The sequence below is a fragment of the Phocoena phocoena genome, chromosome 16 (assembly GCF_963924675.1).
Source record: "Phocoena phocoena chromosome 16, mPhoPho1.1, whole genome shotgun sequence".
NCBI classification, from domain to species: Eukaryota; Metazoa; Chordata; class Mammalia; order Artiodactyla; family Phocoenidae; genus Phocoena; species Phocoena phocoena.
Genome location: NC_089234.1, coordinates 64,172,959 through 64,189,139, shown reverse-complemented (window position 1 = coordinate 64,189,139; position 16,181 = coordinate 64,172,959). Strand labels below are relative to the sequence as shown.

Below are 16,181 nucleotides of genomic sequence, written 5' to 3'. Positions count from 1 at the left end.
AGATCTGATATGTAATTATTGTAAGACCTCAAAGAGTTCATAGTTAAGCTAAATTCTAAGCAGAAACGATGTGTTTGGAGACAGGACATTAGTATTTAATGGAAAGAGGTCTGCAATATAAATTAGAGCAGGGGCTTGGAGAAGAGTTTTTGAAAAATCCACAGCTAACTTGATATTAGCAGTTAAAGTTAAGTAATAGAGTTCAGTGGATCATCAAGCAAAATAAACTATAAATCAAAAGGCATTAAAATAACAAGGGTCACTAATTCAGTAGCAGTTACAGTGTGTAGCACTCAAGAGACTAGAAATAGTTATGTAGAGGTGGCAGAACAACGTTTATTTAGTCAGTGTTAACAAGGAATTTTGGATATACACAATGTAAAAGAAAAAAATCTTACTTTTGTGTATGTGAAGCTGTCACTATTTTTTTAGAGATTCTCTCTAGTTATTTTGTGTATATATTCAACCATCTTATGGTTAGTCCTTCATAAATACTTAATCCACCTTAAACCATTTGAATATACACTGCATTCCAAAATGAGATTAAGAAAACAGTTTACATGTTATGTAGAGTGGCTTTAACTACATTCTTTGAGAGTTTTTCATTGTTCTTCCCCATTACTTCAAAGACCCTCCCTCATTGTTGCAGGTTTTTTATCAGTGACAAAACAATTTGCTCAAGTCTCCTTAAAATAAAAACTATCCAGAAGGAATCTAAATGTAACCTTGAAGAGCTATAACTCAAGAGATGTGAATCACTTTATACACTAATTCTAGTATGTCCCTTAAGACTTCCTTATAAGGTAACTTATGCATTCTATGTCTCATGTTATTGAAAAATGTCCCTGTAAAAAAAAAAGCCAGAAAATAAATCATGTCTAAGAATGTAAAAACTGGGCTTCCCTGGTGGCACAGAGGTTGAGAGTCCGCCTTCCGATGCAGGGGACGCGGGTTCGTGCCCCGGTCCGGGAAGATCCCACATGCCTCGGAGCAGCTGGGCCCGTGAGCCATGGCCGCTGAGCCTGCGCGTTCGGAGTCTGTGCTCTGCAGTAGGAGAGGCCACGGCAGTGAGAGGCCCGCGTACCACACACACACACAAAAAAGAATGTAAAAACCTTTAAAATTATATTTTCTCTACAATCTACAAAGGTCCATGGAAGAACAAAATAAATACATAACACAGTAATTACAGAGATTATTTTGTATTTAGCTTTTCTAATGCCATGAAGGAAAATAACACAATGGTTTAAAAAGTCTCTCTGCATCTATCCAACAATTCTTTCACCAGAATTAATAATGGGAATAATTTACAAATAACTTACAGCTTTCTTTGATTAATTAGGTCTTTTCTTTTTTTTCGGTACGCAGGCCTCTCACTGTCGTGGCCTCTCCTGTTGCGGAGCACAGGCTCTGGACGCGCAGGCTCAGCGGCGATGGCTCACGGGCTCAGCCGCTCAGCGGCATGTGGGATCTTCCCAGACCGGGGCACGAACCCGTGTCCCCTGCATCAGCAGGCGGACTCCCAACCACTGCACCACCAGGGAAGCCCAGGTCCTATTTTTTATTGAATTTATTAAGCCTTGAGAAGAGAACAGGCTCATATGAACTAAAAAGATGGAGAATATGAATTTGCAATGGTTCAAGGTTCGGCAGTATTATATGAGCAACTTGAGAAGCACAGTTATTAGAATGTATAAAACAGTAAATGATAACGGGGAGCATATACATATACTGAATCAAACAGCCAAAGAGACTGACAAATGTAGTCAGAGGCTCTTCTGGCCCTGATGTACTGACTTTCCCTTCACAGGATTTTTGTGGACACTGTGTTATATCTAGATACTACCAGCCTCTTGGTCTTCTTCTCTCTCCTCTTGTCTGCCGACTCTTTAAGCTACTATGTGAGTCTAATCCAGGGGCAGCCTGAGCTTCATAAATTCAGTTAATCCCAGAGAGAAACCTACCGTTTTCACCGAGTCACTCAAAGCTTCCCACTGCTGGAATGGCATCGATATCTGGCTCCTTCGCCAGTGGTCATAGCGGGCTCGACTTGCTCCATTAGTCAAAATCTCCTTTGCCTTCTGCAGTTTCTGAAAAGTCTCCACTAGAAAACAAATTTTAAAATGAGCACTACTTTCCCAGAGGAGTTATTTTTAAACTCCCATACAATCCAACTGATCTCACTGAAATATGTCTCTGTTATTTACCAGCTGTGTAACCTTGGGCCAGTTCACTTCATCAAGCTTTAGTTTCCTCATTTGTAAAGTGCATCATAAGGACAAGTGAGATTTTGTACGTAATGTACCTGGCTCACCGTTTATCCACTCCCTTTACTGAGCTCCAGTGATGTGCCAGGTGCTCTCCCAGGTGCTGATGACACAGATGTGAACAATAGACATAATCTACCTCACGGGATAGACGTTTATAAACATTGGGAAAATTACAATCTTGTCTACTAGGAAGAAAACTACCTTTTCTAGTTGGTAGTGTGATAGAGGGTAATGAGCAGGCTAGAGGAACAGTGTAAATGAAGACTCTAAGGCAAAAAAAAAAAAAGCATGTTTATTTAGAGGAAGCAGAGGATGCCAATTTGGCAGGAAGACACGGGTCAGGGGAAGAACAATGAGGGGTGGGCCTGTAGAGTAGACAAGGGCTGGTCACCCAGGACCTTAGAGGTTATGCTAAGGATTCTGGTCTGTTTTTTCTTGTAAGAGCAATGGGAAGCTCCTGGGAGTTTTTAAACACAGGAAATAACATGGTAGGTGGTTGATAAATAGTAGCTTTGTCACTGATCTATTTGACCAGATGGCATATAATAGGAACTTTTCAAGACCTGTTGGAAACACTTCCAATATGTCTTCTGCTCCTCAGTGAAGTTAAAACTTTCTATAGAGCAGGATACAAGACCAATATACAAAACTCAATTGTGTTTCTATACATTAGCAATGAACAATCTGAAAATGAAATTAAGGAAACAATTCCATTTACAATAGCATCAAAAAAGTAAAATATGGGCTTCCCTGGTGGCGCAGTGGTTGAGAGTCCGCCTGCCGATGCAGGGGACACGGGTTCATGCCTCAGTCCAGGAAGATCCCACATGCCGCGGAGCGGCTGGGCCCGTGAGCCGTGGCCTCTGAGCCTGCGCGTCTGGAGCCTGCGCTCCGCAATGGGAGAGGCCACAACAGTGAGAGGCCCGCGTACCGAAAAAAAAAAAAAAAAAGATAGATAATAACAAGTGTCGGTGAGAATGTGGAAAAATTGGAAGCCTCATACAGGTGGGAATGTAAAACAATGTTCCTCCTTTGAACTACAGTTTGGTAGTTCCTCAAAATGTTAAACATAGAATTACCATTTGACCCAAGAATTTCAACCCTAAGTATATACTCAAGAGAACTGAAAACATATGTCCACACATATAAAAACTTGTATATGAATGCCCATAGCAGCTTTATTCATACTAGCTAAAAAGTGGAAACAACTCAAATGTCTGTCAGCCAACAGGTGGATAAACAAAATGTGGTATATGCTACAACATGGATGAACCTTGAAAACATTATGCTAAATGAAAGAAGATAGATAGTCACAAAAGGCCACTTACTGTGTGATGCCATTTATATGAAATAGGCAGAATAGACAAATCTATACGGTAATTAGATTCGTGATTGCCAGGGGCTGGGCAGGGGGAAATGGGAAGTGATTGCTAATGAATACAGAGTTTCTTTTGTGTTCACAACCATTTTATGAGGTGGATATTATTAGTATTATTCACATTTTACATAGTCTAAGGCTGAAGGAGGTTCATATAACTTGCCCCAAGTCCCTAAGCTACAAGTGATGGAGCCACAATGCAAACCCAAGCCTGCCAGGCTCCCCAGCTGGGAAGGCTACACTTGACTACCTTCCTGCCCCTTCCATTTTCCTGCAATGCATATGGCCCTCTAATCTCCACTTTCTCCTTAATCTCCAGGGATAATAAAAATCTTCCTTGTTCATCACTAAGATCCACGTTGTACCCTTGAGAAACTCAGAGTCTAGTAAGGAAGCAGACATATAAGCAAATCATTTCAATACAGTGTGATAAAGAGAAATATAGAAGCAAGACTGGTTCTGCATGGGGAGTCAGGACATACTGTACTAGTTTTCTAAACACTTGGAGTCATCCTTGACTCTTCTCTTTCTCTTACATTTCATTTCTAATTCTTTAGAAAATCCTGTTGGCTCTACTTTCAAACGTATCCGAGACCTGACCTCTTGTCCCCGCCTCCACTGCCATCACTCTGGTCCAAGCCACCATCCTCTCTTGGCTGGATTATTATACTAGCTTCTCAACTGATCTCCCTGCCTTTGCCTCAGTCTGTGTTCTACACAGCAGTCAGAGTGATCTTTTTAAAAATAAGTCACATAGGGAATTCCCTGGCGGTCCAGTGGTTAGGACTCTACTTTCACTGCAGGGGGTGTGGATTCAATCCCTGGTCGGGGAACTAAGATCCCAGAAGCTGATCCCACAAGCCACATGGCCCAAAAAAAAAAAAAAAAGTCACATAATGTCACTCTTCTGCTCAAAATTACTTCCATTTTGACTTTTAATTTCTCTTAGAATTAAATTGAAAATTCTTACCGTGGCTACTAGGTCTGACATGCTCTGCCTGCCCTCTGCCCCTCTCTTCCTTCTCTGACCTCAGTTTTTTTTATATCTATTTATTTTCGGCTGTGTCGGGTCTTAGTTGCGGCATGCGGGATCTTTCATTGCAGCACACGGGCTCTTCATTGCAGTGCTCAGGCTTCTCTCTAGTTGTGGGACATGGGCTCAGTAGTTGTGGCACTCAGGCTCTCTAGTTGTGGTGCACGGGCTCAGTGGTTGTGGCACGTGGGCTTAGTTGCCCCACAGCATGTGGGATCTTAGTTCCCCAACCAGGGATCTAACCTGCGTGCCCTGCATTGGAAGGCAGATTCTTAACCACTGGACCACCAGGAAAGTCCCCTCCTATTTCTCCTATTTTTCCCATCTCCCTTGCTACAGCCATAGTAGGTTCCCTGATGTTCCTTGAGTACACCAGACACACTCCAGCCCCAGGACTTGGCACTTGCTGTCCTTTCTACCAAGAAGACTTTCACCCCAAGCACTCACATGACTTATTTCCTCCAAATGTCAGGTCAGATGTTGTCTTGTCGATGGAGTTTTCTCTGACCATGCTACATAAAATAACTGCCCACTCCATCAGCCCCATTCCTTTATCTCCGTTGCCCTGCTTTACTTTTCTTCATAGTACCCCCTGACATTATATATAGTTATTTGTTTATGATCTATCTCCTCCATGAGGATACAAACCCCATGAAGGCAGAGACTTTGTCTTGTTTCTGCTGCATCCCTTGTACTAGAGCAGTGTCGTAGGTGCTCAAAAAGTATTTGTTCAATGAATGAATGAGTGAATGCTTCCAATTTGGATGTGAATATAAAGATATTCATATAATGCTATTCCCTGAGCTCTAAGCACCAAAGAAATGACACATGCCCTTAAAACATTTTGTGAATTAGGCACGTTTAATAGTATAACTGGGAAAAATAATTAAAATTATCCTGATGGTGCTTAAAAATACCTCACGGGAAGTAGTCAATATCCTCTGGTACAGAAGATGTTAGGGCAAATGTACAGTCAATACTGATGGTACCACCATACCAATTGTGAAACTACTGAAATACTTCTGTACCTCAGTTGGTACAGAGCTGCTGTTCCTGAGCTTTAATCCCCCAAACACCACCACTTCAAGTGTTCCTCCAGCAGCCAGAGGTACTGCCAACCATGGCAGGGCACCTCCAGGACCCTGTCCAAAGCTGGGCAGCACAGGTACGTAATAGGTCATTGAATATTTAATATCACTGCTGGAGGTAGTAGCAATTAATAGATTAAAGGGAAGACCCTAAAGATGGGGTTATTAAAAGCTAAGGAAGGGACTTCCCCAGTGGCACAGTGGTTGAGAGTCCACCTGCCGATTCAGGGGTCGCGGGTTCGTGCCCCGTTCCGGGAAGATCCCACATGCCGTGGAGCGGCTGGGCCCGTGAGCCATGGCCACTGAGCCTGCGCGGCCGGAGCCTGTGCTCCGCAATGGGAGAGGCCACAGCAGTGAGAGGCCTGCGTACCGCAAAAAAAAAAAAAAAAAAAAAAGCTGAGGAAAACAAACACATAAAAAACATCTTGCAATAGCTGCTAGCTCCAGTGAGTAAAATCCTTCCTGTTGCTGACGACAGTGTAAATGTCCCGATGTATAAATGACGTGTCACTTTTTCCAACAGGATAAAAAGCTCATTAAATTATCACCATGGATGCACATGCCAGTTACTACTAGTGCAGAGGCTTTAAAGGTTTACATTTTTATCTATGATTTACCTTCTGTTTGCACATTATTCTTGGCCTCATTTTCCAGAGTTTCCGGAATGAAAGAATTATTCTAATATCAATCCCTCAACAGCAGTTGATAAGCAGAAAGCAAAAGAGACCTTACCTTTCCTGTTAGGTGGCCTTTTCCTTGTTCCATAGCCTTCACCACATTTAATAAAAGTGAGTTTGGATTTATATTTGTCCTTTAATATATCCACTAATCAAATGAATCATACAAGATAAACATATACCAGTTCTGGGAAGAGAGATCTCATTTTATAAGCTTATACAAGCAAATGATGATGGAACCTTTAAGAGACATTCTGATTTAACTCCTAGGTCTACTTTGAAAATACGAGGTTCTTTTAATTCATATTTCATAGTATAATTTGTATTATTATTAGTATAGCCACAATTTAAATGTAGACCACTTACAATTACTTGAGAAATAATAATAATAATATGATATCAGGACATGCTTTGAAAACAATCTGGAGGAAAATACACCAACTGTTAATAGTGGTTCTCTAGCAAAAAGAGATAAGAGCAGACTTTCACTTACAACATTATTTAACACTGTATGTTATTTTTATTCCAAGGGGGAAAAAGCAATAAAGAGATTTTAACGTACGAAAACATTGAAACATCGAAATATTTCAGTCAGTAAGAGACAAAGAGTTCCCCTTCTTCAAATATTCAAATGTCTTTGAAGCCTGCAAATCAATAACAAAAATACCATTTCACGGGTCCTTAATTTAGTTTGAAATCCCTTTCTTCAGGCTCAAAGAGAAGTTAATAAAGCATTGGCCTGAAACCATTACTGTTATGTGCACATAGGACTGGCATGAGTACCAGCCAGAGGCTTTTGATCTCAGTGACACAATTTCTATAGCACAACCAGTCCTGCGTACATCACCCACAACTGCAGAGCAAAGATCTCTAAAAGCCTTAGATTTAGATTTTTTTTTAATGAGAGTGAGAACAATCTGATGTTTACTTACAAAGAGAAAACTATCCCATTTTGTTAAATTTTTATCTTGGAATGCTGCATAAAAACAAGAAAAGAAAGTCCACTGACTCGTAATTGCCAACATTCATTGAGTTCTTCCTACATGAAAGATACATCATTTAATCCTCACAGCAGACACATGAAGTAATAATATGCTATTAGTCTACCCATTCTACCTAGGAGTATGTTGAGGCTCAAAGAGGTTGACCAAAATCAACTAGCTCATAAGTGGGAGCTAGGAGCAATCTAGACAGACAAACCTGTGTTCATATCTACTACTCTGTCATGCTACCAAATCAGTCATTTCAGTGGCAGCGGTTGAGACTACATTTAGCAAACCAAAAAAGTGTATATACAAGTTTAATTTCTTCTACCTGCAGTTGTTCTAAAGGCTTAGCCTTTCACCTTAATGAAATATGTTTCAAAATCTGTCCAATATATTCTGGATTTCAGTCAAGCTAAAATCAGCATCAGGGTGAATTTTTGTTTCACATTTTAAAATATTTTTATCAGTAACCTTAACCCTTCTCCAAGTGTGTAAAGAACCACTTAAATTTTCAGAAAGCCATATTAATCCAAATTAAGTAAATGGATGCTTAAACAGATTTCAAAGCAATTTCTACCCAAAGGTTGAATCATCTATCTACTGCAAGCCTTACAAGGGAAGATATTGATGTCTGTGTACCTTTTCATTTTAAACAATATTTACACAGTCCAGCGTTTCTCTAAACAAGAAGTCTTGCGGTAGCACATACATGAAAACTCCCAACACTATGGCAACTAGAATGGCAATGATTGCACAATGATTCATCATGCATCTTGGATAGAAATTGTTGGCTGGGGACAGAAAAACAACTCAAAGCCATGCTTCACTGGAGAGGAACCCAGTTAAAGAATAATCTGTGGTGGTGGGTTTTTTAAGTGTTTATCAAATTTTTATACTTTTATGCTAGGACATCTATCTTAATATTAACTCTAGTTTAGAGAGGTAATTCATATGTCTCCTACAGAAATGTTCACGAATTCATTCTTTCACTCATTCAAGAAATTATGTGCACAAAGTAGCTGTCCTCCACTGCAGGTGCTGTGCTAGGTGCAAGGCATACCACTTTGAATGAGACAAGCAGGAAGCCAGGCTCACTGAGCTTCCAGTACGACTAATAAGCAAATTGTCAACAAGAGGACAATATGATACACAGTTGGCCACCTGACATATACGTAGGGTGCTCTGGGTAGCTGGGGCACACATAAATCCCAGAGGAAGTGATGGCTAGGCTGAGACCTGACTCAGGAGTAAGACGCAACCAATCAAAAGCAGGGCAGGGAGGTGGGCAGGCCTTGGGGATGTTCCAGGCAGAGAAAGCAATAGGTATAAAGGTCTAAAGAGTGGAGAGCAGGGCACATCAAGGAACCAAGGTGGTTTTGAGTGGCTGAAACATGGGGTTGTAAGCATGGTGGTGGAGAGAAAATGAGGATAGAGAGATAAGTGGGGGGAACACAGCATGAAGGGGCTTGTACCTAAAGGCCCAGCAATGGCAAAGAATGAGCTGTTGCTACATGTACAATACGGGTAAATATCACAGACATAAGGTAAAGCGAAAGAAGCTGCACGCAAAAGAATACATACTGTATGATTCCATTTACATGAAATTCAAAACTAGGCAAAACTAATCAATGATGATAAGATCCAAAAATGGGAGAGGGTGCTGACATTGAACAGGACATGAAAAGGGACTTTCCCTGGGGTGGTGGAAATGTTCTACATCTTCATCTGGGCAGTGGTTAAACTGGTTATATGTGGACAAAAATTTATCAGGTTTACACTTATGATTTGTTCATATTGCCTTAATGAAAAAGGGGAGGGACTTCCCTGGTGGCCCAGTGATTAGGAGTCCATGCTTCCACTGCAGGGGGCCTGGCTTCAATCCCTGGTCAGGGAACTAAGATCCTGAAAGCCATGTGTCGTGGCCAAGAAAAAGGAGGAGGGTCAAATGAGCAGAAATAATAGTTAAGTATCTAACAAAAGATGACTTCATACATTGGAAAATGACTTGTTTATACAAATCAAAGGGATCGATGATTTCTATAGAAAATTAATTAAGAGATATACGATAAGGTAAAAAATTTTTTTAATGAAGAGGGGTTAGGTCTTACCATTTGTGAAATATGGAGTTATAGACAGGTCTTAATCATAATATTTTCCTTATAGAAAAATCATATGTATACACATACTATACACATACCTATAGTATACACATATAGTAAACATAGTCATCAAATTTAAGATAGTATTACCTACCCTGAGGGTAAAATCAGGGTAGGAATACACAAGAGATTTCAACTGCACTGGTAAAGTTTTAAGCTGTGTGATACATACATGGGCATTTGTTATGGTATTCTTTGTACTGTTTTGTACATATTAAATCTTTTATTTCTTTCCATAACTAGAAAGAAAGACCACTATTTGCAGTGTGAAGCGATTAAAGGAGTCCTGTAAGGATTCAGGCATGAAATGATAGTGGCTTACCTACTGCAGCCTGACCAACTGAATGAATGGTGGTGCCGTTTATTGAGATGGGGAAACATAGAAAAATGGGCATGATTTTAAGAGGTGAGAGGAGGATGAATAACGAGTCCAGTTTTTGACAGAGTGACTCTGAATTGTCTCCAAAAGGAGATTTCCAAGAAGCAGTTGAAGCTACAGTCTGAAACTGAGGAATGAGAACTGAGTTAAGGATAGATTGGAGAGCCATCAACAAATAGCTGATGATTGAAACCACAGACTTGGAGAAAACTCCAGAGAAAAAATGGGGAGTAAACCCAGAAGAGAGTTTAGAAGGGAACCTTAGGACAGAAGGGAAGGAAGTCACAAAGGAGACAGAAAGAGCAGCCCAAGAAGTAGGAAAAGCATAAGGGCGTACGTATGCTGGTAGCTAAGAAAAAGGAGTGTCAAGAAGGTGAGCATGGGGCTTTCCTAGAGGCGCAGTGGCTGAGAGTCTGCCTGCCAATGCAGGGGACACGGGTTCGTGCCCCGGTCCAGGAAGATCCCACATGCCGCGGAGTGGCTGGGCCCGTGAGCCATGGGCGCTGGGCCTGCACGCCCGGAGCCTGTGCTCCGCAATGGGAGAGGCCACAATAGTGAGAGGCCTGCGTACCGCAAAAAAAAAAAGAAGGTGAGCATGGTCAGTAGTGCCAAATTCTGATGCAAGCTCAGGGAAGGTAAGGACTACAATGTGGACCATTGAATTTGGCAGCCAGGAAGTCCTTGGTGACTATTACAAGAACTGTTTCCTAAAAAGGTGAGGAGGAAGTCAGACTGGGATAAATTGAAAATGGCAAAAGGGAAGTAGAGATACCAACTGTGGACTTCTCTTTCAGGAAGTTTGGCTCTAAAGGGAAGGCAAGAGATAGGGAAGGAGCAGGAGGGCGACAGGTTAAGGAAGGATTATTGGTTTGCTTGTACTTTTTCAAGCTGAGATACACAAAAGCATTTATGCATAAATTTATGATCATGAAACGTAAATTATGATAAAGAAAAAACAAATGTACGAATATATTATTATATAATATATATGGACCTATTCAGGTCTTCAAAATGAAGAAAACACAGCAAGGTTCTCATCAAGACAGCCACCTGGTTACAAACATATTTAAGTCATGTCAACATTTGAGAAATGGTGAAATAAAGCATAAACTGGACAGATTTGAAACCATGAAGCAGAACATTATAGCAGAAAGATAAATGAGTACCAAATGACTACTGTTAGAAAAAAACCCTACCCAATTCCCTCCTCTCCTTCCATCTGATAGTGCAAAAACATTCTTTGGCATTGAATGAAAGAATAATTTTGAGTGTAAATAGATAAAAGAAAATGAAGTTACTATTAAAGCCTTTTTAGATCTCTATGCTCTACATTTTCATGAGAAACAGCCATTATTAAATACTTACCAGCTTTGGAGTTTTCAGGATGCTTGTCAGGGTGACATTCCAGGGCCCTGACCTTAAATTCTGCCAGGATTTGTTCAGCCTAAAACAAAAATCAATGTTTAAAATAAGGAGTCCAGGGCTCCCCTGGTGGCGCAGTGGTTGAGAGTCCTCCTGCCAATGCAGGGGACACGGGTTCGTGCCCCGGTCCGGGAGGATCCCACATGCCGCGGAGCAGCTGGGCCCGTGAGCCATGGCCACTGAGCCTGCATGTCCGGAGCCTGTGCTCCGCAACGGGAGAGGCCACAACAGTGAGAGGCCTGCGTACCACAAAAATAAATAAATAAATTTTTAAAAGGTACAAACTTCCAGTTATAAAATAAATAAGTACTAGAGATGCAATGTACAACATGATAAATATAATTAACACTACTGTATGTTAAGTAGTGTTAAGAAAGTAAATCCTAAGAGTTCTCATCAGAAGGAAAAAAAATTTCTATTTCTTTATTTCATATTTATGTAGATGATGGATGTTTAATAAGCTTTCTGTGGTAATCATTTCATGATGTATGTAAGTCAAATGATTATGCTGTACACTTCAAACTCATACAGTGCTATATGTCAATTATATCTCAATAAAATTGGAAGGAAAAATTTTTCACAATTCAAAAAAAAAGGATAAACCTGATAATTCTGTTACCAATAAAGTTTGGTTAGAGATTTTGATTGGGAAAACAGAAACTTCAACCCAAACTAAAATGAGGTTTGAGAGCCATTTATGATTTTATTTGATTTCACTCACCCATCTAATCCTTACTATCATGAATTATCAAGACTTGGCTTCATTAATTATAATTGCAATGTCAACAGCAGGGTACAACAGTGGTTATGTGGCTCTTGGATTCTGATTACTTTGTTTTAAATCCCAGTTCTGCCCTGAGACTTTAGGCAAGTTGTGTAATTTCTATGTGCCTAGGTTCTCTCATCTTTACGTTTCATGAATAAGTCGAGCACTTAACACAAAGCCCAATCACAGTAAGAACTCAATAATAGTAGCTATTATTAAATGTCAGTGGTTAAGTAACTTGAACTCATTTAGCTTATTACTATAAAAGCTGAGTTTTTTGTTAACTAAGCAGATGGAATTCAAATCCAATAATTGTAACCACTGTTTTATGTGGCCAAATTCTTCAGACTTAGGGACCTATTATCAAATACTATATTTACTATACATGAATTAATGAAAGCAAATTGCCTCTTGTTTGAGAAATGAATTCTCAAGCAGTTCAGCTCAGTATTGTCAGAAGATTCATGGGAGAAACATTTTTATCAGCTCCACGTCATCCTTAATCAATTCTCGTTAAAATATCTTCACTTTTACAATCAAAGACAGGCTGTATTAGATATGAGTATGTTTAAAGCCCAGACTGATATCTCTACTCGTTTCCATGTTAAGCATGTACTGGGAAACACTTGGAATAACAGGAAGAGATAGATTTCCTAGTAAGAACTGTAATTAATTATGTTTCCTCTGCCTGGGTGCTCCCTTTACCCCTTAGTCACCATAACCTGCTAATAGAATGAAGAAAATTGAGACTGGGACTTGTTTTAAAAATTTAAATATTAAATATTTTAAAGAATCTAGTAGTAAGCATTTTTTTTTTTTTTTTGCAGTACACGGGTCTCTCACTGTCGTGGCCTCTCCCGTTGTGGAGCACAGGCTCCAGACGCGCAGGCTCAGTGGCCATGGCTCACGGGCCCAGCCACTCCACGGCATGTGGGATCTTTCCAGACTGGGGCACGAACCCGTGTCCCCTGCATCGGCAGGCGGACTCTCAACCACTGCGCCACCAGGGAAACCCTAGTAGTAAGCATTTTTAATTAACAAGTAATTTGTGAATACTCACGAACTCTCTTTGAAAAAATTTCTATCAATACAGGTTTTTTTTTAAAAACCTTTACTTCTTTTCCCCTAAGATAACAGAATCCTTCAAGACACATTTTTACACACTTATATACATATTTATGTATATATTTTGGGGGGATTTAACAACACAAATGGATAAAATTATACCTATCTATCAAAGGTAGAAAGTTTGGAGTTTTTGTTGTTGTTTTATTTTTTAATTCCTATCCCATCTTTAAAAATTAAGAATAATCCATATCTGTCTTTCATTACTTTTCATAGTTTTACTGTCACAAAGTTTATCACAAATCTCCTATGTACGGCTGGTTCTGGGTAAACTAACCAGTAAAGAGGCTTAGTTTGTCTTGGGCATGTTCTATTTATCTCCTGGCATCACCACCCCACGTGCCTGGTGCCAAGTGTGGCCCATGGACAAGTGAGGCCCTCCATGTCAAGGTCCACTGAATCTTGCCTTCCAGACCCAATATCCAATGGTCTGGAAAGCTGTCTACCCTATCGGCCAATAAACATAAAAAAAGGTTCAACTTTACTCATAATTAAATAAATCAAAACATCCACGGGATGATCATGACCAGTGTCACTGAGGGTGCAAAGAAATGAACTCTCTCATGCTTTCCTGGTGAGGACGTAAATGGTGCAGATTTTCTGGAAATCAATTGGGATATACACATATATAAAAATCCTTGGGAATTCCCTGGTGGTCCAGTGGTTAGGACTCCACGCTTTCACTGCCGAGGGCCCAGGTTCGATCCCAGGACAGGGAACTAAGATCCCACAAGACAGGTAGCATGGCCAACAAAATAAATTAAAAAAAAATTTTTAATCCTGTAATTTTTTCATACTCTTTGATTCAACAATTTCAATTCTAGGAATTTGGCTAAGAGGATAATCAGAGGTAGGAAATGGATTTAGATATAAGAAAGTTCAATGAATTAAAAGTTATACACTTTAGGGCTTCCCTGGTGACGCAGTGGTTAAGAATACACCTATCAGGGCTTCCCTGGTGGCTCAGTGGTTGAGAGTCCGCCTGCCGATGCAGGGGACACGGGTTCGTGCCCCGGTCTGGGAAGATCCCACATGCCGCGGAGCGGCTAGGCCTGTGAGCCATGGCCGCTGAGCCTGCGCGTCCAGAGCCTGTGCTCTGCAACAGGAGAGGCCACAACAGTGAAAGGCCCGCGTACCGCAAAAAAAAAAAAAAAAAAAAAAGAATCCACCTGCCAATGCAGGGGACACAGGTTCGTGCCCTGGTCCAGGAAGATCCCACATGCCACAGAGCAACTAAGCCCATGCGCCACAACTACTGAGCCTGCACTCTAGAGCCAGCGAGCCACAACTACTGAACCCACGTGCCACAAATACGGAAACCTGTGCACCTAGAGCCCATGCTCTGCAACAAGAGAAGCCACCGCAATGAGAAACCTGCGCACCGCAACAAAGAGTAGCCCCCGTTTGCCACAACTAGAGAAAGCCCACACGCAGCAACAAAGACCCAGTGCAGCCAAAAATAAATTCATTAAGTAATTAATTAAATTAAAAAGTTATACATTTTAAACAAAAACCTATGTGCCTAGTAATAGGATATTTGTTACAGTTAATTGTAATATAGCTTTAAGATGGGATACTTTGCAGTCATTAAAAAAATCATCTTTTAGTAGAAGACAATAATCTGAAAAATTTTATATAATGCATTCTATGAGAAAAGATAAGCTACAAAGTATTATGTACGATATAAAACCTTAATGTTTTCTCAAAAGGAATTATGTAACATGTGAATATGTAAAATAAAGATAATGATAATAATTGCTAAGATTTATTGAGATCTTCCCAGATTGGGGCACGAACCCACGTCATCGGCAGGCGGACTCTCAACCACTGCACCACCAGGGAAGCCCCCACCTGTTTTTAAAATAAAGTTTTATTGGAAGACAGCCATGGTCATTCATTTACATGTTATCTTTAGCTACTTTCTCACAATGGCCGAATTGAGTGGTTGTGTCAGAGACCATAAATCCTGCAAAATCTAAAATATTTGCCATCTCAGCATCAGCACCAAGATGACACACGCAGGGACTTCCGTGGCGGTCCAGCAGTTAAGACTCTGCGTTCCCAATGCAGAGGACACGGGTTCGATCCCTGGTCAGGGAGCTAAGATCCCGCTCGCCGCACACGCCAAAAAAAAGAGAGACAAGCAGGACACCTGGGTTTAAGGAAGTACTCACTCTCTCTCAGGTCTCTGCACTTGCAGAAACCCTGAGAGTTAGTGCCTCCTTAAATTTTTGTATCATAAGCACTCTGCTTGCCTCACCCTAGTGCTGACCCTGTCTATCTGGTCCTTTACAAAAAATGCTTGATGACCACTGGTTGAGTTAATACTATTGTACCAATGTTAATTTTCTGATTTTGATAATGGTACTACCATTAAATATGATGTTAACATTAAGGAAGCTGGGTGAAGTGTATACAAGAACTCTATTATGTTTGCAACTTTTCTGTAAGCCAAAAATTATTCCAACATAGATGGAACACAGAAGATTTTTAGAGCAGAGAAACTACTCTCTATGATACACTATGATAAGGTGGATAAATGTCATTGTACACTTGTCCAAACCCACAGAAAGTACAAACCCAAGAGTGAACCATAATGTAAACTATAGACTTTGGGTGATAATGATGTGTCAATGTAGGTTCATCAGTTGTAACTCTGGTGGGAATGTGGATAATGGGAGAAGCTATGCATCAGTGGAGGGGGCAGGTATATGGGAAACCTCTGTATCTTGCCTTCCATTTTGCTATGAACCTAAAATTGCTCTTCAAAAACTTCTATTAAAAATCATTTCAAAATAAAATATTTTTAAAATAATGTGAATTATAGAATAGAATGGGGACTTCCCTGGTGGTGCAGTGGTTAAGAATCCACCTGCCAATGCAGGGGACACAGGTTCG

The 16,181-nt window shown here is 40.4% G+C and overlaps 1 protein-coding gene across 1 annotated transcript in view; it reads right to left on the bottom strand.

Moving 5' to 3' along the window:
* Positions 1-16,181, bottom strand: part of DNAJC12 (DnaJ heat shock protein family (Hsp40) member C12) — a 30,249-nt gene that overhangs the window by 11,032 nt on the left and 3,036 nt on the right. Inside the window, exons 2-3 of the mRNA XM_065894847.1 lie at positions 11,336-11,414; positions 1,965-2,104 (exon numbers count right to left, since the gene is read on the bottom strand). Of these exons, the coding sequence (XP_065750919.1) occupies positions 1,965-2,104; positions 11,336-11,414 (219 nt within the window). The remainder of the gene's footprint in view (positions 1-1,964; positions 2,105-11,335; positions 11,415-16,181) is intronic.